The sequence below is a fragment of the Malurus melanocephalus genome, unplaced genomic scaffold (assembly GCF_030028575.1).
Source record: "Malurus melanocephalus ecotype Western Australia unplaced genomic scaffold, MMel_1.1 scaffold_98, whole genome shotgun sequence".
Taxonomy (NCBI): domain Eukaryota; kingdom Metazoa; phylum Chordata; class Aves; order Passeriformes; family Maluridae; genus Malurus; species Malurus melanocephalus.
In genome coordinates this window covers 2,148,556-2,174,228 of record NW_026623330.1, presented here as the reverse complement: position 1 = coordinate 2,174,228, position 25,673 = coordinate 2,148,556, and the positions used below count along the sequence as shown (strand labels likewise).

General features: G+C 42.1%; 1 protein-coding gene across 1 annotated transcript in view; it reads left to right on the top strand.

The window, feature by feature from the left end:
• The window catches only part of PRKCA (protein kinase C alpha), a 123,073-nt gene that overhangs the window by 1,503 nt on the left and 95,897 nt on the right, over nucleotides 1-25,673 (top strand). Inside the window, exon 2 of the mRNA XM_057368882.1 lies at nucleotides 1,965-1,996. Within this exon, the coding sequence (XP_057224865.1) occupies nucleotides 1,965-1,996 (32 nt within the window). The remainder of the gene's footprint in view (nucleotides 1-1,964; nucleotides 1,997-25,673) is intronic.

Below are 25,673 nucleotides of genomic sequence, written 5' to 3'. Positions count from 1 at the left end.
AGAGTTGGGTATGGTGGAAGTGAGAGACCTTCAGAAACTGCTTCAAAGTTAATCTGAACCAGAAGGAGTCGGGAGGTGTGAAAAGCCGCTGCGGGGTTATTGCCGAGCGGTGTTCGTGCACATTAGTGGCACAATTATAAAACAAAGCAGAGCTTTTTGTGTCGCSAATGAAACGGGTTTGGGAGTGAAAGGCTATCCCGGGGCTGACAGGTGCCGAGGGCCGCTCTGCTCTTGTCTCGCCGMCTTTGCTGAGCCTTGGGGAAGCTCTTTAAATTCCTCAGAGGAGCATCTGACAACTCGAAAACTTGTTTCGTTTCCTGGTTCGAAGATGGGCCGCTCTCAAACAGCCGGAGCACGCCCTGCAAAGCGCATCGCCTGCTTCCAAAATATCTTTGTATCAATTCACGAATGTTTGAAGGTATAAAGAATAGTAAACACAACCTTTCAATGAACTGTGTACAGATAATTTTCCTTAGATTGCCTTTCATCAGGTGATATTTACCAAAATAGTTTAGTGCCTCCTTATCCACTCAAGCAACTGTCGCCTCTCTGCTTTGTTTCGGGGGTGTTGATACATTTTTTTTTAAGACTTTGAACTTAAAAATCACATTGTAACTGCCCGGGCTGCAGCTCTGCACGGGTTCAGCTCAAACACCGAGGAGCCGCCGTGCTTCTGGAGCAGATAATAAAGGAATGTTTGCAAATCAGTCTGTTTCAAAGGACTCCAAATTATCTCCAGCCCGTTTCATGTTCTTAGTTTCACCACCAGCTTTCCTGAAATTGCATTTCCACACTTCCAGCTGTTGAGTTTTGTGAAGATGAGCGGTGACAGCATCRCAGTGACAATATAGGCACGTGTGCTGCCAATAAACAAAAAATTTGATGTTTCTCCTGGTTTTGTTAGCTTAGGATTGCTTATAGCAACAACAAGTAGCGACTTGGGCRTGGAAATGTAGAGAAATGCTCTAAGCTGTGCCATTTCATCTTCCACCTGAAGTAACTGCACTAAAGTTTTGTCTCTCCCATAAATAAATAAATTAAAAGKGGAGAAATCGTTGATATCCTTAAAAAAAAATGCATTTCCATAAAGTTGATAATTAAAGTGCACGTTTTAATTGCAYACAGCTCCTCCAGCTCATGGTTTGTGTCTGTGTTTGAGTGTGAGCAGCTCCAGYTCTCCAGATGAAAAACAGGCTGCAAAGAGGAGGGGAAAAGCAGAGAAATGTTTATGGGGAGGACACTCCAAACAGTTTTTTTTTTGTGGCGAGAGAATGTTGAATGCTCRAAGATAAACAAATAAATCCACAGCAGTGCAGTTTTCCAGAGGTATAAATTATGTTGGATTCCACTGTCACTGTGTTCGTTGGAGAAGTGTCACACACACATTTGTGTTTCGTTATGGAAATGGAGAGAGGAAACTGCAGAATGATCAGTATGAAAATCATGGGCCTGTCTTTTCATTCATATTGAAACAAGCAAAACCTTTAACCTGCCTGCTTTCCATACAAAAAAAAACCAAAACGGCTGGAGTCTGGCTGAGGCTCCTAACACCGGCCTGTAATCCCAAAATTTGGATGAAAACCCAAGTCTGGTTTGTTTTATGTGCCTTTGCTGGGACTTGGAATCTTTTACGTGGCTGTTAAGTATACATGTGGCGTTAAACGAGTTGAAATATTATGCAGTAATCACAGATGATGATAATTGTAGATCCAAAATAGCTTGTAAAATAATAATAATAAAAAAATTGTTGCCAGAAGCTGAAATTACAGAGCTGGTGACAGCTATTGTTCTCTGCTTTGAAATGGGTGGGCTGCTCTGTGTTGTGTATTTGAAAATCTGTTGCTGCCGGAGCAAAACCTGAAGTAATTGAGTATGAAGCTATTTTTATGTTTTTAGAGATCATTGAGTGGAAATTATAACTAAACACACTAAGGCAGTTTTTTTTTTTCTCTTTTTTCCTGCAGGGGATTTGGGAAGCAGGGATTCCAGTGCCAAGGTAAGCCACAGCTGCTTTGCTGCCTCACACACGTGGCCCTTTTGAAGGTACCCAAAACTTGCCAGCAGCAGGAGAGAAACAATCCCAGAAAAACTGAACAAGCATCATTGCCTGTGTRAATTCTAAAAGAAGACCATTATTCAATTAAATAATTATTGATATTTACGTAATTTGCATTGAGCAATCAAGTAATTGTTCATGCTGCAATAATAGAAGAAGTTGGTGGGGTTTATTTTCAATCTCAGCGCCGTGAATGTCATATAATCTGCATGATTCCAACTTTTCATGGGAATAATCTGCGCAATTTAGCTTTTGCACAGATCATTTTTCTCATCAGGAGCTCTTGTCTGTGTGGGCGTTTTGGAAAATGGATTCACTTTTTAGTCATATGGCTTCTTTTCATAACCCAAAGCCCCTGGTTTTCATTTTCGTACAATGCGTGTTCAGGAGGACCTTTGGCTTTAACTCTGTGTGAGGGCAAGACAATTCTATCTTATGTAATACTGAATGACAAAAAAAAAAAAAAAAAAAAAAAATAAAATCCACCTGTATAAAATTACTGATTTAATAAAACCTGCTAACCTTGAGGAAGTGAAAGCTGCTGTAGTGCAAGGTAACTGTAAATGCTGTATTCTCACACGGCCTGTATTTCTGCCAAATTCTTCTCATTTTTTAGCATTTAATCATTAAATAACCACACCTATTTGGTACAGGTTTGTTTTCTTTCTTTGTCACATGTTTGCTTAATTAGGATGAGCCTTTTTGTTGTCCCTTCTACCTTTTCCCTGTCACCTCTCCTGCAGCTGCACATTGTGTACTCATTAGTTGGCCTTTTCCTTCTTTCTTTCRTGGCATTTTAATGGGTATTTGCTCTTGCCTTGGAGCACATCTGACTCTCCTGAATGTTTCTTTTTACTTAGCAGTTAGGGAAATTATGGATTCTGTGGTATTTTCGTGAAAGTTGATATGAGCTGATGCTTCTTGAAATTAAACCTTTCAGAAAGTGCATGTCGGAGGCTGATGCCTTTTAAAGATGTTGCAATAAATAAGTTTTCTTTCTGCAAGCAGAGACTTGCAGGCACACACAGAGCATYTCCTGGTGGAGGTGAGCAGACATCCATGATTTTTCCTCTCTTCTCCAAAGCATTCATATTAAATTTTGTAGATACCCTTCAGTTTTTTGCCACCCATCCCAGTGCTGCAGATCAGTCTGCAGTGTCCCATTCAGGACAGCTCAGTGGTTCCTCACTCAGGAATTATTTTGGGGTTCATTACAGGTAAATAAGTGGAGCTGCATTGAGGTTAGATCAGCTCTGGCGTGGCAGTTCCTCCCCARTTTGGATTCCCTGCCTGGAATTCCTTCTACCACTGTAATTCTGGTGAGCTAGGCTCAATTCTGCTGGTGAGAATCTTTACAGAGCCAGCTGAAATTCTGAATTCACTCCTGTTTTTCCTGCAGAYTCCATTCATGAGCACAACCATGACTAAATGCAGCTCTGTTTGTTTTTAAATGCCTCAGAAGTGATACTTTTTAGGAACCTAAATATAGTTACAACCTGACTCTTGTCTGTATCAGCGAGATTCTACAGTTTCTCTTTGGACACTTAGTATTCAGTGATTTTTTTTCTGTGTCCTGAGTCAAAATCTCTAAGAAATATCCTAATTTTACATGGTTTGTAGCAACCTGTTGGTGATGCACTAATAAGTTTAATTAATGGGGTTTTTAACCATCATATATTAAACTTGATTGTGTCCACAATCAAAGAGTTCACACTCTTGGGATGATACTTCTGTAAAACAAAACTTCCSTGATAAAGTTAAGCCAATTTGTTTTCAGCTCAGCTTTCTGAAGCTTGTGTCTAAAAAGTCACAAACTGAAGCTGAAAAGACGAATTAGTGATCAAAATTACTGAGAATACAAAAATTGGAAAGGGGGTCAGGCCTTGGCAGGGACTGCCCAAGGAGATTTGGAGTCTCCATCCCTGGAAGTGCCCAAAGAAGGGCTGGTGGCACTCAGTGCTCTGGACTTGGTAAAAAGTGGGGATGGGGCAGAGCTTGGCCTCGATGGGCTGGGAGGGCTTTTCCAACCTTAATGATTCTGGGATTCTATATTCCTATCATTAGAAAGCATTTTGCAGTTCAATACTTAGAGAAACATGAATATTTTACATCCTGTGCTTTCGAAACAGGAGCTCTGATTGCGCTGTTTTGTTTTTTATTTTGCTGCTGATGCTCTCTGTGGCAGTGCAAACACCWTGGCACGATTATTCCAGGGAATTATGGAACAGTTTTTGTTTCCTCACGTTGTCTCCAGCCCTGAAAGCCTTCCTCTGATGTGCACCTGGAAATGCAGCGTGAGAAACGGCATCATTTAAACCTTTTTCAATCTGCCACAGCGTGAAAAGTTCCCCTTTTCAGAGAGCAGACTTTAAATTAAGCAAGCAATTAAGTTAAATTTCGGCTTCATCTTTCTTTTGATAGACTGTTACACCCTGAGTGTAACCTACACTTGTTTCTTTCTGTTTGATTTGAGAGGAGCGTTTTTCTGGTGAGCAGAGCTCCACAAATGGGAGCTCACAGAGATGTGAAGAGCAAATGTAGAACATGGATTTCTGTAGGTTCAGAGGTTGTTTTAAGTTCAGCACTGTTGAGTTTCCTCAGGGCAAAAATATTTTTAGTTGCAGCGATATAAATGTGATCAAATCATGTTCCTGATTAAGGGCCTGTTGTTAATTCTCTCCTAAAYGGGCAGAATTTGTAGTTATTAACAGCAAGTTTTCCCTCTTTTGCATGGTTGCTGCAGGCTTTACTCAAGTGCAAAATTCTGCTGTAGTTCAGCTTTGAAATACATTTGGCTTGAGGATAATAAMGAGCTCAGGAAGGGTTTCACGTTTGTTTTCTGATTTACATAAATAAAAATTAGAGAAATCAATTAAGGCAGATCATTATGCTTCACTAATCTGGGCAACTACTGTTCTTTCCACTGGGTTTTTTTTTTTTCCTGTCTTCCCTCAATTTATTTCCAGATMATTTTTCTCTGAATGTTGAGTTTTTCCTTTCACTGCTGTGCAAAGCTTTGTGGAGCAGCTCGTGCCACGCTGGGAATGGGCTGGGCAGATATCTGCAGCAATTCCTTCACTAAAAGGGGAAATTTTAGGAGTTTTTAATGTTCAAATATTGTAACATTGGCCCATCAARCCAATGTTTCATTTCCTCTGCATTGTTTATCTTTTATCTGATTGTTCTGGTCCTACTTCTACAACAAAAAGACAGAAGAAGCCACCAATTCCACCTTATTTTCATTAAAAATGTTGTATTAAAGGCTTCTGTAGACATGTGGTCAAAAAACCCTCATTTTTAATGCTCTATCTGTGATCTGAAGGTTTGAACCAATGAAAACTCTGACCACCTCCAGCCTGGCTGACACACAGAATTTTCATCAATCCTCAGATAGAACACATTTCTAGTGGAAACATCACCATTTATTCTTTTTTCCTGTATGGGCCAATGCCTAGTTCTTGGTTTTCCATCCTAATAGCTGTGTTTTCCCTATAGTTTCTTATTCCTTTTACAATCTTCATTTCCCTTTGTAACCAAAAAAAAAAAATAAACAGACCCCTAAAAAAGGAAAATCTACTGCATTGCCGTGCTGCTCCTCATAAAAATAATTTGCCTTCCTTACTTGGAAATGTTTTTGCCAAAGGGTGGACAAAACACAAAGCAAGTTCTCCTTTCTATGCCAGAGCTGCCCTTTTTTGTGTCATTATCATTTTTGTGGTGAGATGGGGTATTACGGAGCAGGGCTTGGACAATGTGAGTGTTTTCCTTTGTGCTCTTTATTTTATTTATTACTCATGTGCCACAGTTTACATTAACTGATGGCGCTGTAAGCCCGAGATTGAGAAAYTAATTCCGTGGAAGTTTGGGGCTTTGGGGCTTAAAAGGCAGCGTGAAATCTCCTGGAATGGGAACTTGGTAAAAATGCACTTGCAGCAGCTGCCTCATTGATGTGTTTTCCTGTGCAGAAYTTGGAGGTGTCTGTTCAAAAATTAAACCCCCCAGAGCAAAACCCAGTTCCACACACACTCCCCAAAAAATCACAGCCCAAACAAAATAATAAACAGCACCTGGCAGCATGAATTGGATCTGCACAGAGYTTCCATGATTTCCCTGTCCTTTGTCCTTTCCTTTGGCCTTTTGCCCTCAGCCTGATCCCTGCACTGTGCATTTCTGGACCCTTCTCAAAGGGCAGCGATTTTTACTGATCTGCAGATATTTTGACACGCACACACGCAGAGATWAGATGCTTCTTGTGCTTTTGTCTTGTCAGCTTCTATTTATTGTTCTTCCCCTCCTTTGGCTGTCCTTACTTTTGCAGCATCTGACCCATTTTTAGGAGGAAATATGGTCCTGTTTAATCGCTAATGCCTGTGAAAGTTGAGATCCTGTTCCCATTTCTGCAGGTGAACTCTGAGAGATGTTTGAAAAATTGCCCRTGCTCTGAGTTTTCCCTGAGAACAGCAATGATGGGTGAAACTCCTGAGCCTTTAGGAGTGCAGATACATCAGTGCTGGTTCAGATCAGGAAATCCTTTGGGAAATGTCATCCACAGCTTTGGTCTGTGCTGCTGGGTGGTCTTGGAGCATGGAAATATTATTAAATAATAATAGCCTATTAAATAAATAGGTTTTGCTTTGGATGCTAAAGAGCAGGTGCTGTAGGGTTTTGGTTCCTGGATCCCATTGCAGCTCATCAGAYACAAAACCCCTGGAATTGGGAGTTTGGTTCAGAGCAGTGTTTTCCTCTATAAATGTGTCCCTTTGGAGCATTACCTGACGATGCAGAGGTGCAGGTTCTGCTTTCTGTGCTGGGAAAGGGATTTGCTGTCCCTGGGCATTGTTGCTGGGTGGAAGGGACAGCAGAACATCTGTGCCAGGACAGGAGGGGCACCTGTCTGTGCTGGTGAGGATTCTTGGTGCATTCACAGGAATTTAATGTATGGAATGTTCCTGCAGGGCTTTRAGGAYGTGGATGTGGCACTTGGGGACATGGTTTGKTGGTGKCCTTGGCASTGGTGAGGGTTGGACCCTGTGATCACCAGGGCGTGTGTGATAGCACTGAAGCAGGACAGGGTTAGATTAGATATTGGGAAGAAAATTGTTACTGGGWGGGTGGGSAGGCCCTGGCACAGGTGCCCAGAGAAGCTGTGGCTGCCCCTGGATCCCTTTGAGTGCCCAAGGCCAGGCTGGACATTGGCAGGAGTGGCACTGTATGGGATTTAAGCTCCCTTCCACCCCAAACCATTCTGCGACCTTTCTGGTCTTTTCCAGCCTTAATGATTCTGTGATTCTCGATGCTCAAACCACAATTAACTGTAAAATTCTCTCAGCACTGAACATGGCAGTCAAAKAAATGCCCATGTACTTCTGTTTCTCTAGAAAACTTCCTTGGTGGCACTGCTCATCAAAACTCGAACATAATTAAATCTTATCTTGCAGCAAACATTTYTTCTCCTGTATTACATTTCGAGAGCAGAACCATCTCCACCCTTCCCACACTCCTGACATGTGAAGTTGTGTTTTGTTTATTTGGATTGGTTGGATACCCCAGCAGTGTTCCAGTTAAAGAGACTGCCTGTTCCAGTGCCCTGGATGTAATTCTGTGAAGCTCTTCAGCTCTAATTAAACACGTGGGAGTGCTAGCTCATCCCAAGTTGACAGATAAACCAGCCTGAGTCCTGGGCAAGATCAAGTTTGGCACATTCTTTATTTTTCCCTCTGCCTTGGTGTAATCCTGCACATCAGCTGCTGTTCCACAGCCACATATGGTGCTCATTTTATATGAGATTTTTGAGGATGCCACGAGCAGAATTTAATGAAATGTTAGAGGGAAAGTTGCAGGAAGATGAAGAAAACAGATTTCCCTGTTGGGATGCATYGATAATTATTTCTTTCATGTTTGCTTTTGTGGGTTGTTTCTCTTTAGGGTGAGAGGTAAAAATAATAAGTTATTTAATAAATACTTCAGGCTCAGTTCCTCAGCTTTTACATCTGCAAYAGAAAGCGTGAAAGTCTGACAGAGAAAGACTCTCTTGTGTATAATTAATAACAGGAACTACCCTTTAAGTGTTTTTAAATTCTTGTGGATGCTGAACATTTTAATTCTGGCWGTTTCCAGCAGTGCCTGTTGAAGGCTTGCAGAGGCTGGGGGTGCTTGGAGCTGGTTATCAGCTGTTCACTCGTCAATGGCAGCAATTTGTGAATAATGGGATTATAAATGTGATTCAGAGCTGTCACCTTCCGAGTCAGCCAGCCAAGCACTTGCACGTGTCTCTTGCTGTGCATTTCAGTGCAGGGACATCTTCCACCAACGCAGGGTTCTCCAAAACCTCAATGTCCAGCCTGGCCTTGGGCACTGCCAGGGATCCAGGGGCAGCCACAGCTTCTCTGGGCACCCTGTGCCAGGGCCTGCCCACCCTCACAGGGAGGAATTCCTTCCCAATATTCCATCCATCCCTGCCCTCTGGCAGTTTGAAGCCGTTCTCCCTTTTCCTGCCATTCCAAACCCTCGTAAAGAGTCTCTCTCCATCTCCCCTGTATCTCCTTCAGGTGCTAAAAGCCACACTGAGGTCACCTCACTTTTCCAGGCTGCACARTCCCAGCTCTCCCAGCCCAATTCCACCCCTCTGACCATCCTGGTGGCTCCTCTGCCCTCATCCCAACTCCTCCACATCCATCCCGTGCTGGAACCTCCCTCTCTCTGCTGCCCGGACTCTGACTCGTGTGCTGTACCCCCACTATGGACCCCATAACACCATCCCTGCAGCACCATCCCTGCTCTGCCTCTGCAAAGGAGCCCTGGGAAGCTCTGCAGGCACTGGAGAGGGTTTTTCAGTGCTGCTGGTGACTCTTGTGTCCATTTTCCTGTGTCATTCCCTACTGGACCCGCAGCCATTGTGCCAATTGTGCACTGGGCTGGTCCATTAGCRGGGTTCCCATCCTGCTGCTCCTGCCTCTTGTCTCACTTCTTTCAAGTGTTTTGTTCAGCCTCAGGTACCCTCAGGTACCTGATGGAGCTGCAAAACCCACGCCTGCCCTTATTTTTATACAAGACAGCAAAAGCTCRTTTCTGAGATTCCTGCACAACCTCGTCAGCATCTCCCAGCACTGTGCGACGAGGAGCAGCGTTGTCAAGTTTATGTGAAGTGCTGATGATCTAATTGAGCCTGAGCTGCTTTGAACCCTTCTCAAAAACACAATTCTGTCGTATATTATTAAACCTGGTACAAGGCCAGGCGTCGCTTTCCTTGCAGGGTATAAACGCTTGATGTTGCAAACGTTTAAGGCTCGTGTTTTATTCAGGCTGCACCGTCACTTTGTGGCAGCAGATTTTTTTTTTTGTGTGTGTGCTTTCTGTGGGTTTGGATCCTTGACAGCAGATTTGCTGAAGGCAAGATCTGCCTGTGTCAGGGGTTCTCCCAAAAATCCATCAAGCAGGAAATCCTTGGGGCTGCTTTGGTACCTGGGACAGACAGAACAGAGCACAAAAACCTCGCTCTGACTCCTTGATCAATATGCCTGGTCCAGGTTTATTTTTTATAGACAGAAAAAGTGATAAAACCCTGTAAAATATTTGCTAATGGAGCTGTTTTTATTTTGGGAAGGGGGAGGACAAACCTTTGTCACCACTGCACGCCTTTCCTGGTTTCTGCAGAGCATCTTTGGCTTTGGATTCCTTTTGTTCCCTGAGCCTCCCTGCCTTGCTGGATGTTGGTGTTRTGTTTAAAGCTCCTCTCTTTAAACAGCCCAGCCACCACAATAATGGACACATAAAGTCTCGAGGGTTTTTATTGCTCCTGTCATCTCAAGTGCTTTCGAATCCTGATTACAGAGCAATAAAATGTGGCTGGTTGGGTTAATGTGAGTGACAGGGACAGGGACTCCGTGTGAGAAGGCATCGGGTGAGCAAATYCATCGATGCAGGGCTGTGGATTTATGGACATAGTGCAACTTTGGGGTATTGATTCTGTAAGTAAGCGTGTAGCTTGAGATTGATGAAGGGAATAAAAGACTCCATCTATCATTAATGAGTTTGGGAGGTCTAATTGGGTTTGTGCAGGTTTTCAGAGCGAGCTTTCTCCAAGAAGCATTGATAAATATGTCCAGTAAATTTTAATGAAGTCCTCAGCACTATCTGTGAAKCTTATTTTGTATTTTAAATCAATACATTAGAAAGAGTGCTAACTGTGGAACTTACTGGAGAATTTAATTTTTAATAATTCCTGCTTTCTTGGCTTTTATTCCACTCATGCAAATATTGACCTTTGAATTCTCCCTGTTGCCTGGCTCATTGAGCCTGGCTTTGAGGGGGTGAGGGGACGTGTGCGTGTCATCTTTAAGCTCTGGTTGTAATAATTAAAAGGGCAGTGTCAGACACCAGCTCGTTTGACATTTAACACAGCAAAATGAAAAGGAGATCAGTGATAAAAATCGGTGGGGTCGATTTGGATATGCAGAGAAGAGAGCAGCACCTGGGCTGGCCAGCAGGAGCAGAAGTGACGCCTTTCCTTCCACAAGTTCCCAAACACAGTTTGTCCCAGTTCTGCACTCTTTGTGGGACTGTGGGATTGCATTCATGCTGAGCTAATAAACCTTCTGAAAAATGTTTAAAGCCTGGATCTTGCAATCAGCTTTGCAGGAAGGATCAGTATCACGGGCAGCGAGCGTTGATCTGTTCCATTCTTCTGCACRGAACAACTGTTGGGATCTGACCTTAATCTGTAGTTAATAGAGTGGGCTTTAATGCTTATTTTTATTTGCAGTTCAGAGATCCCCTGAATAACTGCAGCCTGCTATTATGCAGAGTTCTGCATTAATATTTAGYAAAGCGAGCTGCCCTCGATACAGGAGGTTCAGAGACCTAAAGAGACACGAGATGTGCTGAGATGTGCTCATATCATCCTCTCACTTCCCAGATGGACTTTTTGAAGTGGAAATTATTTGCTCGAGCTCAGGRTTGAAATTTCAGTCTGATGGCACGATAACGGCTCCCGAAGTTTTACACTAAAACATYCTGTCACATAAATAATTGATATCATTTAAATTATGTTTATTGTGTGTAAAGACAGAGTTGTAAACAGAGCCTGAAGTGTTTGCTGGGTGCAATATTTACCTTGTGAGGAGGGAGTGGCCGATGTAGTGGAAAAAAAATTCCTTGTTGCAAACACCTCGTGTGGCAGTAATTAAGAAGCACCAGAGGGAAGATGCAACCCTTGGTTCCTGGGAAGCTCAGAGAGGGAATGGCTCCATCCCCTGTGTTTGTGCCATGCAGAAACACACCCTGGGAAATAATTCACAGATTTACAGAGCTGACCCTGCAAGGAGAAGCCCACAGCACCATTCCTCAGCAAACAGAGTTGTGCCAGCTTAATGACATGGAGATGATTTATTTCCACTCCTCTTATTTTAGGATAATTATCAATGGAGCAGAAAATGATGTATTTAAACTCCTTCTTCTCAGGTGAGCCCTTCTCACTTGCTGTGTGCACAGAGAGCTCAGGTGGTGGCTGTGTGTGCTGGGAGGAGAAGCTCAGCCCTAGAACCACATTCTGTCTATCATTCCCAGTGAGTTTTAGGGTGGATAAATCCTTCCCTGCAGGTTGTTTCRCAGTTCATYGAATTAAGAGGATCTCAGAAATCGAGTGGGTGATGGGAAAGAGGATGATCTTGCTTGAGAAAATGATCAAGAAGCATCTTTTGTTGCATTATCTGTAAAACTGATAAGAATATGCTTAAGCTGGTTTTCAGGTTGTGGTTTGGGTTTTTTTTTTCCCTTCCCCTATTAGATCATGTTTTGAAAAAAATAAAAGTGCTGCATGGGCAAACTATTTATCCCCAGGTTGAAGATTTTATCCAAACTATTTATCCCCAGGTTGAGGATTTTATCCAAACTATTTATCCCCAGGTTGAGGATTGTATCCAAACTATTTATCCCCAAGTTGAGGCTTAGAACCAGAGTAATTTTTTTTTCTGTGGTGTCTCTGCAGCCAGCCATTCGTTCTGCCCTGATGGTGAACAGGGGAACAGATGCAATCTTGGGAGCAACCAGCTCCAGCTCTTGTGTGAACCAGTCAGCAGGAAATATCACTGAATTACCGGAGCACAGAGCGCATCTGTTGGAAATATGGCTCAATCTTTTGTGAAATGGGATGGGAAAAAACGTGCCCGGGCTGGGGAGTGGCTTTGGGAATTGCTGTGCTGAGCAGGGSAGGGTGGGCCATGGGATGGGCTCTTGGAGAAACCCCAGCAGAGCCAGGTGGGGTTGGCTCCTTTGGCTCCCTGGTTGCTGTGGAAGGGAATTCTGGGCTCTGGGGTGTCCCTCAGCTGGAATCTGTCCTGTGCAGGCTGGTCAAACTTGCAGGTTTTGTTGTCTAAAATTCCTGCTTTAGCCCCGACTTGTCTGTGAACGCTGCCTCCTTATTTCTGCAGGAGCGCTGTCCTAATTCCTGCGTTCCCACAGAAAGCACTGAGCTACAAATCCACCCTTTAGCCCCTAACTCTGATATTTTATTAATTTGCTTTAATGGCACAACCCCTGTTGTTGCCATGAGGATGCTTTTGGAGGCTGCAGGTCTGCTCTGAGCCCCATTTTTGCACAGCCTGTCCTAATTCTGGCATTTCCCTGGTGCAGAACTCCCATCTTGATCCCTCCTCCCATCTCACCCTCCCTTTAAAAGCATCACAGACCTCTCCTACCTGCTCCTCCCAGCACCAGCACTTGGCAAAACCTTGGTGTGGCACTTAAAGTGTGAGATAACAAGTCCTGGATTAATTGTTAACACAGGATAAAGCATCGCTTTTGTGCAGMACTCTTGGGAATGAAGCCTTCAAAAATTTCAGACTGAAAATAGAAAAAAAAAMACCCCAACTTCCTGCTCATGCACATTTTGGACTTTGGTTTTGGGAGAGGTGGAATGCTGGTTATTATTTAACACATGTAGCACCTGCATGATAGTTCTAAAATTAGTCAGTTTTAAAGTGGTTTTAAATGTGGATTGCTCTCAAGTCGAGTTGGGATGTGAAAACCTCTCTCTTTAGAATTTTTTTTTTGGTTATTTCATGAGATCAGTTTCCACAAAAATTCTGTTGAATAATATAAATTTGTCAAAGCTTGCTCAGCTTCCAAACAGCTGTGTCTGTTGATGGGAAACTTCAGGTTTCTGTGGAATAATTCACTAAACGAAGGAGTTATTAACAATTCTGTGTTTTCCAGATCAGTTTTAGGAGAAGAGCCAATTGTGTAGATGCTGGGTGATTTCAGGGTTAAAAAAAAATTGCATGCTGTTTCTTGAGAAGATCCCAAGATCTCTGATAACATTCTGATTTATTTATAGATTGCTGGTGTGTTTACGGGACAGAAATTCATCAGCAATCCAGATGTTCTGGCTTTGCTCATTAACCTGTGCCTGCACACCCTTCACACAAAAACCTGCAGATCACAACACGTTCATGGTATCCAACCCAAAAATGTGCCTGGCTGTTCTAAAAGGTGTTTTTAGACAAAACTCTGCATTTCATTGATCTGAGGCTCTCCAAAACACTAAAAATAGAGTTGTTTTGGAGTGTTATTTGTGTGTTTAATGTTGTCTCCACCTGTAATGTGGGGATATTTAGCAACGCTTTGACTGCACAGGCTGGGGCAGGATTGAAGATAAATGAGATAAACGTGAGAAGGGATTTGTTTTGTGTTTTGGTGGCTGTGGTGCCTGTGCAGAGATGTCTCTGTGCTGTTCTGAGGAGTGTGAACATGAAAGGCTGGGGCAGAAGGGCAGCAGAGCTCTGCAGCTCCGAGCTGTGCTGGGGCCATCCAGGGTTCCATGAGAGGAGCTTCTCCCCTGCCTGCCCTCACTCCCCATCCTGGTGGAGAAAAGTTTTGATTTTTCAGCAGAAAATTGCAGAGGAGGTCAAGAAGGACATCCATTAATTTCATCTTCCACCGAGGAATTATTTTTACAACTCACATCTGAAGGGTGAATTATATTTTCCTACTCTTCCATTTGATTTTCTGATGGGGAGCGTGTTCTCATCTGAACCTCTTTTGTCTTCTCCACGACTCAGGGCTTGTTTAAATGAGAATAAATGTGCCCTGGGTGCCTTTCTCAATGGCTGCTTGCTCCCAAGCAATCTGTTCCCAAGATCATCCATTTCCCTGGCAGGGATCCAGCCCTGGGATGAGTTTCTGTAAACTGCAATAACCCTGCCCCTGCCAGACCCAAGCTCCTCTCCGCTCCAGTGTTGTCATTCCATCACTGGCTTGGCAGGTGTGAATTTGAATTCTGCTTTCAGAGTTTTGCATTTTCATGCATTTAGGTTGGGAAGTCAATGCTGCTTCCTCTCTTGGTTTATTGCAGGATTTAACGTGAGAAATCCACGCGAGTCTGAGATTTTTTTTTGGCTATTTTTCCGTGAGAAATCCACGCGAGTCTGAGATTTTTTGGGGGTATTTTTACGTGAGAAATCCACGCGAGTCTGAGATTTTTTTTTTTTTGGATATTTTTACGTGAGAAATCCACGCGAGTCTGAGATTTTTTTTGGATATTTTTACGTGAGAAATCCACGTGAGTCTGAGATTTCTTTAGGATATTTTTACATGAGAAATCCACGCGAGTCTGAGATTTTTTTTTGGATGTTTTTGTGGGTCCTGATGGAATCTCCCCTGGCTTTGTAAAACCCCTCTTTGCAGCTGCCAGGCTGTGAGTAAGGGCTGGAGTAGTGAGCACATGCTGAGGCTGGAGTGAGATTTGTACTCCATTCCCTCAATTCCCAATCCTCCTCCTAAACCACAGGAGCTGGTTTTTGGGTCACGGTTAGCACGGCGAAATTCTCTCCAGTCATGCTCACAGAATCTCGTTATCACCACTGAATTCTGCTCCTGGAGGAGAGCTGCTCGAGAAGCTCGCTGCAGATGGTGTTCCATCTTTGCAGATAATGAGATTAAAATGTGTGGCAAGGCGTCTCCAGGAAAAAAAAAAAACCAAAAAAAAACCCGGGATGGTGTTGGGATCCTGTCACAACCTCTGTGGAAGTGACAAACGATGCAGAGAATCGATGTCTTGGCGATTTTCRTTCTGTGGGGGGTGGGACTGGGTACAGCTGTGTCTTAAAAAGCCTAGGAAACCTATTTATAGGAGCTAATTTCTGCAGAGAGCAACAAATCCAGGGAGCTGTCACCATCGTTGGGATGGCTCCTTGTTTGAGGCCGATGGGATGAAATGGAGATCTATTGAAAATATTGAAAATATTGAAAATAATGAAAATATTGAAAATATTGAAAATATTGAAAATAATGAAAATAGTGAAAATAATGAAAATATTGAAAGTACCGCATCCAACAGAGCTACAAATCCCGAGTTATCGAGGTGTTTTGGCTTCCTGCCATCACTTTCATCCAAGAGCACCTTTTGACCTTGGCTGGGGTCAGAGTTTTTTCTGGTTTAGCAGCTCCTGAGCTGGAGGGAGAGCACAGAATTTCCCTGGAGATGTTCCTGGTGTCAGGCTGGTCCTGAGCAGGGCAGGGAGCTCACCCTGCACAACTTTGGCTCGCCCTTTGCTGCCCTCCATCCTCTCATTCTCCAGGAGTGTCCCCTGGGCTGGGGACCAGTTTGGTCTCCTCATCCTTTAGGAGCATCCCCTGGGTGTTCCCACAGCTGGGTTTGTATTTCCATCAGTTCTGTGTTGTTGGAATGCTCAGAGAAGGGATGGATTCCAAGAAACAGAAACTTCACCAGGATGCTGCTTTGCATGCGCTTGAAAAACTTCAGTTTTGCGTTTCACTGCTTTTTTCTCACTGTTGGGATTTTATCTGAAGTGAAGCATTTCCTCTGGTTCTTGTTGAGTCTGCAGGAAGGCTGTATTGCAGGTTTTTGTTTTTTTTTTCAGTTACTTGCATTTTTTTTTATTACCAATAAATGAAATATAGTTTGCACTGTTTAATTTCATTGAAGAATTTTATGCTAGAATTTCCATCCAAAATGAAAGCAGCAGCAGCATCTTTGGCTCCTGTTGTTTTACCTCACCACTCTCAGTCACTTTCACATAACAAAAAAAAAAAAAAAAATTAGAGGTGTACTCTGAAAGAACTTTTTAATTCTTTCAATGTGAAGTGCATTAATTTAATGCTACACTTAGAAATCAATTTATCGTGGAATTCCGTGYGACCTCCATCTTTTTCCTTAATTTACTCTCAGATTAATTTTCTGTTCCCACACTCAAATCACACTCTGAGCTGCAACAGGCAGCTGGTCTGGGCTATAAATAACCCTTCCCTTGTATACCATGGCATTACAGCATTTTATTTACAGATATAWCATGAGGAAGGATAACTCCTGTGGYGTGGAAGGAAAACTCTGGAATTCTCTGTGCATTTATTGGACAGGGTTTGATGTTCCCCATGGGATTTGCTCTGCCAGGGGAGCCTGTAATCATTAATGTAAACATTAGAAGGAAYTYTTGCATTTGCCCCCAAATATTGTARGTTCTAATATTCTGAAATGTATCAATTTATTTCTTGATTCYTTAATTTTAAATAACATCAAAGCCTCAAAGTGTTTGTAAGTGAAGACTTCCTTTRTAGGAGATTTTGGTGAGGGCCACTGCTTTATTGACAGAGGAATACTGAAGCATTAATTATTTTATAAAATAAATACATTTATATGTAAATTTATTTTTAATTGCAACAAATTTCCCATCTCCTATTTAAATGTGGCAAATGTTTGGAATGGGTGATGCYACAAACTCTCCTTGGATGGCCCAGGCCAGGGAGGTGAGGTGTAGCCCCACAAATCAATCATTGTGCCACATCTGATCTATTTTATCTTCAACCTTTTCATTTTCCCACAAAATCAATTAGATTTTAAAGTCCTGTATAAAAGAAAATTGCTAAAAATAGCCGTGGTGCTCATCCCCTTGACTGCATTTTGTTGAGTATTAGGTATCTCTCCTGGCTGCTCTGTGGGATGATTATTTTTAGGGCCTCTATTAATACCTTCAAAAATATGATGTAAGAAGACTTGAGACAGCGTTAAATTGGAAAACTTAATTATCATTTTTGTAGTTTTCCCTATTAAATATGAGCAGAAACCAATACTGGTGCTTAGCACAGGAAGTTTTCGAGGGAAGGAGCTGAAGGRTGTGACAGCATTTTTGGTGTTTAAAAAACCCCAAATTGAAATGAGGGGAAGGTGTTGGTGCCACTTCAGTCACGGGTGTATTTTACATTATTTGGTCATTTCTGCTGGAATCTGCATGGCCAAAGTAAGAATTGTTTCATTTATCAAATGCTGATTAATTAAACATAATAAATGGGAAGTTTCCAGCCAAGCAGGCTGCGTGGGGCTCCCTGCATGTGCAGGATGAAAATTCTGTCCCTAGGTTTATTCTCCTTAACAGTTCTGTCAAACCCCGAGTCTCTTACAAGATGTGCTCTAGATTTTCTTTCTCACCACATTCTGCCATCCTAAAAAGAAAAAAAAAACACCATCAAATAGGGAGCTTATTGGCCTCTCTAATTGTTTTAAACAGAAGTTCTGAAAGTTTTGCTCACTAATCAGCAGCAATTTGAGGATAATAAATCACTTTTTGGATTGATTRTTATTTAATCACCTCTTGTTTGCATCCTGTTGTTCACTACTTTGGTCATGGCTGGGCTCTGGCTGGTGGAACTGGTTAACAGATCCTGAAAATTAATTTTCACTGAATGTGGAAGGCAACTGCTGCACATTTAAAACCCAGCCTGTTATTTCAGCACTTAGGTTTAGATTTCAGCTTTTATATTTCAGCTTGGTTTTTAATTTCGGCCTTTATATTTCAGCTTGGTTTTTAATTTCAGCCTTCATATTTCAGTTTGGTTTTTTATTTCACCTTTTATATTCATATTTCGGCTTGGTTTCTTATTTCAGCTTTTATATTTATATTTCAGCTTAGTTTCTTATTTCAGCTTTTCATTTCTGCCACGCACCTTTTCCTTTTCCACTTCTCGGGGCTGCCAGTGACTTTTTTTATCTCAGAAATGCTTGGATCTGGTGGCAGAGATCCTGTGTTAATTCCAGGACAAATCAGCATAAAGTTGTTGTTAATAACTTGAGGATGGAAATCGCTGCTGGAAAAGGGTTGTCCAGGAATAGCTTTGTGAAGAGATTAGCAGACCAAGAAACCAAGTGATTTCAATATGACCTTCCAAAAAAAAAAAAAAAAATGGTTGTGGATGCCAGCAGGAACAAGGAGCTGGATTCAATTACCCTTGGAGGTTCCTTTCAGCCCTCTGTTCCTAATTAAGCAGGATTTTGCCCTGTTCAGCTAATAAGTTAATACTGGGCTTGTAAGTGCTGATGATATGAGATAAAATAAAATAAATTGGAATTAAACCCCTGTTTTTGTAATGTATAGAAGCTGCTGTGTTAGTGAAAATATAAAAATATGATGATACGAAGACAAGCACGAGCTCTAAGGTTTTCACTAGATTTTTTTCTATTTTACCTCCTCCCAGGCTGTCACTGTGTCAAAATCTGTTTTGGATGGTTTGTTCATTTTTTTTTTTTTTTAATATGATGCATTTCAGTAATCTYCTTGTAATCCCAGGCTAAACTGCTTAGTTTGATGGAGAATGTGAGATATTAGTGGTAAAAGAGTTGTGCCCTGTGGGGCCATGCTTCCATTAACCTAACCAACCTCTTTTTTTGGGAAAAGAGGTGTCCCCTGGATTAAATCCTTCAAATCAGGCCATTGGGAACAATCTGCATGGGTTTAGGATGTTTATTCCCTTTTTTGTGTGTTCTGCTCTCTGATAAACCTCTCTTGTTTATGTAATTTGTCTTTYGTTGTTGTCTTGCTGTGTAGAGTTTTTCTGGAAGGATTTCACTGGTTATTAAGAGAATTTAACAGCCTTGTAGGCAGGTAAAAGCTGCATATATTTGTCTCTTTACTGATTGCTTTCAGGTCTTCCAAGCAAGATAAGTGCTTCCCTTAATTTGTAGGACAATTTGGGGCATAAATGTGTCATAAGCTTGTTAAAAACACGTACAGAAGGTGTTGAAAGTCCCTATTTGAAGTGATTTCATATTCATTAGAATACAGCGTGCTCCTTAATTCAGCTTTGATGTTTTCTTGCTGATTTTTTTTCCCCCATCCTTTCATTTTCACATGCCAAATAGACCTAAAATGAGCATTTCCCCTTAGGTATAAAGAAAGGAGTGCTCTCATTGCTAAATTATGGATGGGGGAGGGAGGAGAGTGGTTGTTTGAAGATCCTCTTCTTTGTGCAGAATACACAGATAGGATTGAAACATTTTGTTGTAGCTTTTCCCCAGTCTCATTTCCTTGCTTCAAGGAATAAATATTTTTTTTAAAGAGCTCTGCATTTAGGGAGGTGCAGACACTCCCSTCCTTTAAATACTCTGCTGAAAATGCTCAGATGATGTGGGATTTGGGGGAAAAAGTATTTCCCTGAAAGGGAGGTCTCAGGGGAAAAAAAATGTGAACTATCTGGATCCAAACTGCTCTCCTTGGCTCAGTTCATAAAGTGCACACCTTGTTGGCCTCGGGCAAGGAATTGGATTTTATTCACCTGTAGTGAAAGGTCTGCTCTAACGGTAGATTTTAATTTTGGTTACCTGCACTGAAGGGTTTGCTCTAATGGGAGATTTGGGTTTTAGTTACCTGCACTGAAGGCTCTGCTCTAATGGGAGATTTGGGTTTTAGTTACCTGCACTGAGGGGTCTGTTCTAATGGGAGATTTGGGTTTTAGTTACCTGCACTGAAGGGTCTAATGGGAGATTTGGGTTTTAGTTCCCTGCACTGAGGGGTCTGCTCTAATGGGAGATTTGAATTTTAGTTACCTGCACTGAGGGGTCTGCTCTAATGGGAGTTTTTAATTTTAGTTACCTGCACTGAAGGCTCTGCTCTAAGGCAGATTTGGCAGCAGAGCTGCAGCATCACCTGTGAAAGGTGCTCGAGCTCTCCTGGGCAGGATGGGTTTGAGTTCTCTGCTGGGAGCTCACCTGGGCTTCAGATGTGTCAGAAAAACCAAACCTGCACCAGGATTTAACCCCAACTCTGGATTTTACCCCAATTACGGCCTTTACCTTCAGGAGCTGGGGTTCACTGACTCCAAATTGACCTATTTTTGGGTTTCTGAGCCCAAAGAGTGACGTCCTGGAGAATCTGGAGCTTTAYGTAACGCTGCTGTTTGGCTCCAGGCTCCTGGGAATACGCCTGGTGCTTTTTATAAGCAGCTTGGCTGCTGTAATGGATAGCTGAGATAAATCCTGTTCCTCGAGCGAGCCTGATATCGACGGTGACACCAGCACAACAACGGGAGCTCSACTGAAAATCCATTTTAATTTCAGGCCCCATTAGCGATGCGCAGAGAAATCATTATTTGTTAAACAGAAAATAAGGGCTGGTACCTTTCTGGTACCTTTTGTGTTTCAAACCCCAAAGACAGTGTAAGAAAATACAAACGTGTTGATTGATCTTCCTCTTTTTTTTTAATTTTTTTTTGTTATTTCTTTAGCTGGTTGAAAAATTAACTGGGAAGAAAAAAAAGGAGTAGATTGAGTTGAAAATAAAATATTCTGTGACATGAGATGGGGAGGTCAGAGAGGGGATTTATTTCTCTGTTCAAGTTATTGATGTAGTTGTGTTTGGAGCTTGAAATAAGTACTAATTCTCAACCAGACAGGGAAGTTTAGGTGATCTAAAACAATTCTTAGAAGTTTTTGATGTTCTGCAAAGAGTTATTCCCTGCCCAAAGATCTCTGTGTTGTTTAAGATTATGTTTCCTCTTAAAATCAGCATTATGTGCACCTCAGAGGGGATTTCCCTTGTCCTGTCTGGCTTTTCTGAGAAACATTGACCAAATCTTTGGTCTCAGTGGTGTTTTGTTTTTTSKTTTTTTTTAACTACTGCCATACTTGTTTAATTCAAGAAAGTATAACTTTGGTTTTTCAAGCTATTGTGATAAAACGGAAGTGTTTTATTTGAAATAACTGTTCCTCATTGTTGGGCCAGATCTTAACTAACAGAATCCAAAATACTTGAATCCAAATATTCTTTTGGCCCAGTGGAAGTCCTCAAAGTGGGAGCAGTGTTAATGCCAGCAGGAGGGCAAGTTACCATCAGGGTGCAYTGGATCATGTAAGTGACCCCCAGTTTTCCCTTGAATCTCATTTTTTTTCCTGTGAGAGAAACCTTTCAGGGGACATTATCCCCTCCCAGAACATCTGGAAGTTTCTGTTGGGTTCACACTGCCCAGCTTTCCATGCCCTGCTGAATTCCTGACTCAAATGTTGTAATTTGAGGGGACAGAGAACGCTGTGGGATCCAGCAAAGGGGTTTGGGGTGTTCCCAACAGCGAGTTCACCAGAAATCCCATTCTTCCAGGGAATTTCTCTTTGGCTGGGAGTTCAGGAACACATGGAATCAATTCCATGCTGCTTCACTGATCCTGAGGGATGCGCTRCAGTGGCTGCAAACAGGGGAAGTTCCCAAAGTTTAAACTCCTGCTGCCAATAAATTCAGGGTGACCCAGGGCTTGGCATCCAGGTCTTTGTGCAGACTCTCAAGTGGGTTTTAAAACCTAAACTGAGTTACCCCCCTCTGCAGAAAAAAATATGCTGTTCCCTGACCTTTCTGGTTTGAAAGTATTGAATTTGGCATGGCTGCAGTCATTTAAATATGTCCTAAGAGATGTATTTTGCTCAGGTTCCTTGGTAGCAGAGTTACCAAAATCAATCATGGCAGCACTGACAATATTCAGACATATTAATTTCCCCTGATGTATTTTTCTAGCACAATTAAGACCTTTCTTTGAAGGCATAAGAAGGAAAAACTGGAAACAGCAGGATGCTGTCACGTGTACCTTTTTAATTGCAGGCAGTTTTTGCTTTTTTTTTTTAAGAGAAAATAATTGCTGCCTTTTTCATGTAGTTCTGTTGTCAAGAATATGGTCTGTGTCCTTATGGGTGCATCAGGCAGTGCTGCTGCCTTATGAATGTTTTTGTAGGGTTTTTTTTTTTAATGCTTGAATTACAAGTGTATTKTTGTTTCATCCCCTAATGTCTCTTAAGTGTAAATGTTGAGGTGAAATAATGGGAACAGGGACAAAARCAAACAGGACAATTCTGCTGCTTGGCTGGAATGGCTGTAATACATAAAATAACACCTAATGACACTTCTAATGTGTGAAAATTCTGATGTACAGAAATGTGTGTGCAGTGAGAATSAATCTCTGTGCTGTTGGTGTTGCGGTGTCACCGCCTCACCCTTCTGAGGGTTTGGGCTTTGTTCAGAGAATTTTCCTTTCTGAGCTGCCTGATCCGTGTGGGATTGTGCTCTGGGGATGTTTCTGAGCTGKTTTTTTGGCAGAGTGTGGGGCTGGTCAGTGGGAGCTCCTCCCTTTATCCATACACTGATTTTTTTCTGACATTTTTAAACATTTTATGCCCTGTGCTGATACATTATGGTAAAGGGAGGTGGTGAATGATCCCAGATTCAACCTGAGCTGCATTATSTGCTCTTTGCATCATCTCCAGTGAATATCTGAGCCAGTGGCAGCACTGTCAGCACTGAGCTTTCATCTCACTCCTTGCATTATTTGTGAACATCAGCCAGCAGTGGAGCTGCAGTGGGCGGTAATGAAAGTAGAACATGACATTTCTTTCCTCTCCCCATCTATTAATCTGACCTTTTGCATCACTCTGCTTCAAAGCAGCAGAATATTTTGAGATGAAACTGCTTTCCCCCACCCCCACCTTCCACTTTTCCWTCAAACTGTGGTGTGGAGGAGAAAAGCAGATAAATGGAGATGGAAGGGACCTCTGGATTTGGTCAAACTCTACCTTGGACCAGTTTTTTTGGTTGGCTCGAGGTCCTGCCTGGTTGGRGCTGGGATATCCCCGTGGGCAGAGCATCCCTGTTTGACCTCCTTCATCAGGAAAATATTTTTTCATACCATGTYATTGAAATTTCCCCTCCTGCATCCTGTGCTCACCTTGGGCTGAGTCTCTGAGCTTCCAAACACTGTCCCAGTCCCTTTCTGCTGCTTCACCTCCAGTTAAACCAGTCTGGCAGAGCAGGTCACTGGTGGGCCCATGGAACTGATGCAGAGTTTTGTTTTGTTCCATGGAAAAGTTCATGATTTCCCTGCTGGGCCCTCTCCTGAGGAAATCCTCTGTTAACAGGGTGTGTTCCAGGCTGTGTGATTGGGATCTTTATTGCCTCTCCAGACCCGGATATATGGTCAAGCAAGCAACCAATATTATTTCCTGCATGATGTGCCTGGGGAAAATAAAACACTCCAGAAATATCTGTTAGTCCTACCCTTGTTTCTCTATCTAGGTAAACAAAATTTAAAGCTCTTTTGCATTCCTCAGGACCTTTCTGATTTCTTTTTACCTGATGTTTTGGTCACTTAATTTTCTTATAAAAAGGATTGTTTTTACTTTTTTATTCTTTCTTCATTGTGCTAAATGAGGTAAAATTTTTCTCTGTGACTTTCTAATTGCAGAAATCAAGAGCAGTGATTTTTATTAAAGAGAGTTGTAGTTTGCTTGTAAACTTTTGTGGTTTTTACCTGACTTTCCTTATAACCCAAACAGGGATATGACACAATTTTCTGGATTCCACGTCCTGTGGGTTCCCCATCACACCACTCCTGCTTGTGTTGCATTATTAATCTCCAGGAAAATTCAGAATTTGGGGGGTTTTTGGTGCTGGGCCAGTGATTGAATTTTATTGGGATGTTGAGAAGAACATTAAATCCTCTGGCCACTTGTTCCCAGTTGAAATGAAGCAGTGGGGTCTAGCTAGAAATGAAAATTCCCCATGATTGAAAGAATTTTGTAGGAGATAGAATAAGCAAACTGTTAAAAAATGACAGAACTGTTACAAAGGCGTCAAATTTCTGGTTTACTGCGAGAATTTAATTTTCTGAAATTTTCAGGCAGAAGTTTTAATAAATCTGTGGCCTCTCTGTGTTAGATTTATGAAAGAAGTGCACTGGCAGCGTCTCCTTTGGCTTTAACTGGTGTTGTTTTCTATGCAGTTGAACAGAAAATATCCTGGGATATTGAGGATTGATWTTGAGCTGGGCTGGAGCTTTTAGGCTGTTGTTGGGTTTAAAACACCTCCCAGGCTGCTCTTGCAGCCTCAAACTGCATTTCTGGAAGCTGCTTTTCTATACAGAGTACATCTTTTCACTCTTCAGAGCGTTCTGGAAGCATCCCCTTGCCCATAAAACTGAATTTCAGAGCACCAAAGTCCTTCTACACCGAATTTCAGAGCACCAAAGTTCTTCTGCACTGAAATCAGAGCACCAAAGTCCTTCTACATTGAATTTCAGAGCACCAAAGTCCTTCTGCACTGAAATCAGAATTTCTCTTCTCAATGCAGGAGTTGGGAAGACAAAGGAGCTGTGGCTGCTGTGACTCACAGCTCAGCGTGTGGGTTCCCAAGGCTCAGCAGAGAYTCTGGCTTTGGTGGATCCATTAAAAACACAGCTTTGTGACTGAAACTTCTCTCAGTTCATCTCCCAGAAATGGCAGGATTTGTAGATGCAATTAGAGCAGCAGCTCATAGTCTTTTGTTCGCGTTTGTTTCCTGGAAATGGATCAGGGTTTCGATAAATTCACTTCTCTCCCTTCTCTCCAGTGCTTTTCTAGAGTTTTGTTGCTTCCACTCACCTCAGCCTTCTCAGTGCCCAGTGTCAGCTGGGACTCTTGATGCCCTGAATAATCGATACAAACTGCATTTGCTAAATTATTTCTTTAATGAAATGAGATGCACATTCTTTCCATTTCTCGAACRCRAGCTTGGAGCAATACATYGAAGCTGGAATTGGTAGGAACTGCRAGTAATGAAATTCTTGATCACACTTTCCAGGTAGGAGGTACTTTAGGCCATTTTTTTTACTTTTGTCTTGATGGTTAAAAAGCTATGATTAAATTTTTATTGTTTTTTAAAGATAAAGAGTAGCAGAATCTTTCCTTAAGAGAAAAAAATTATTCTCTCTGGCCTTCTCCAGCTCTTTAATGATGTTTGGCAAGGARTGCATGTATGTTGCCCAAATTACCCTTAAATATGAAGCTGAGTTCATTTTAAGGCAGCACGAAATTAAGCTGTCCTTATTTTCTGTGTGGTATAAAAAGCCTGAGGAGGTGGTGGAGTCCCTGGAGGTGTCCAGGGAAGGCCTGGATGTGRTTTTTGGGTSACAGARTTGGGACCAGTCACAGATTGGTCTCTGTGCTCTTGGRGAGCTTTTCCAACCTCACTGATCCTGGTGTTAGTTTCAGTGCAGAGATGTGGCTTTTCTCCTTTTTTTTTACGTTTGTTGTAGTAGCAGTTGTTTTTCTCCCTACTGGGCAGGGATAATTCCATTTTGTGTCCAGCAGGAGTTTGTGTAAGGAAGTTTTGCCTTAGTAAGTATTCACAAGGATGTAATTATCCATGGTTATTAATTCATTAATATTAATATTTAATTCGATTCCATAATAGTGAACCAGCAGTATTGTCTGTCCTGTGATGAATCTGCCAACGCTTCAGCTTTCTCCTGCTTGATTTTTCTTTCAGTACATTCTAACGAACATGTAGGATTAATTGGAGTGAAAAAATGGTTCTCCTGTAGC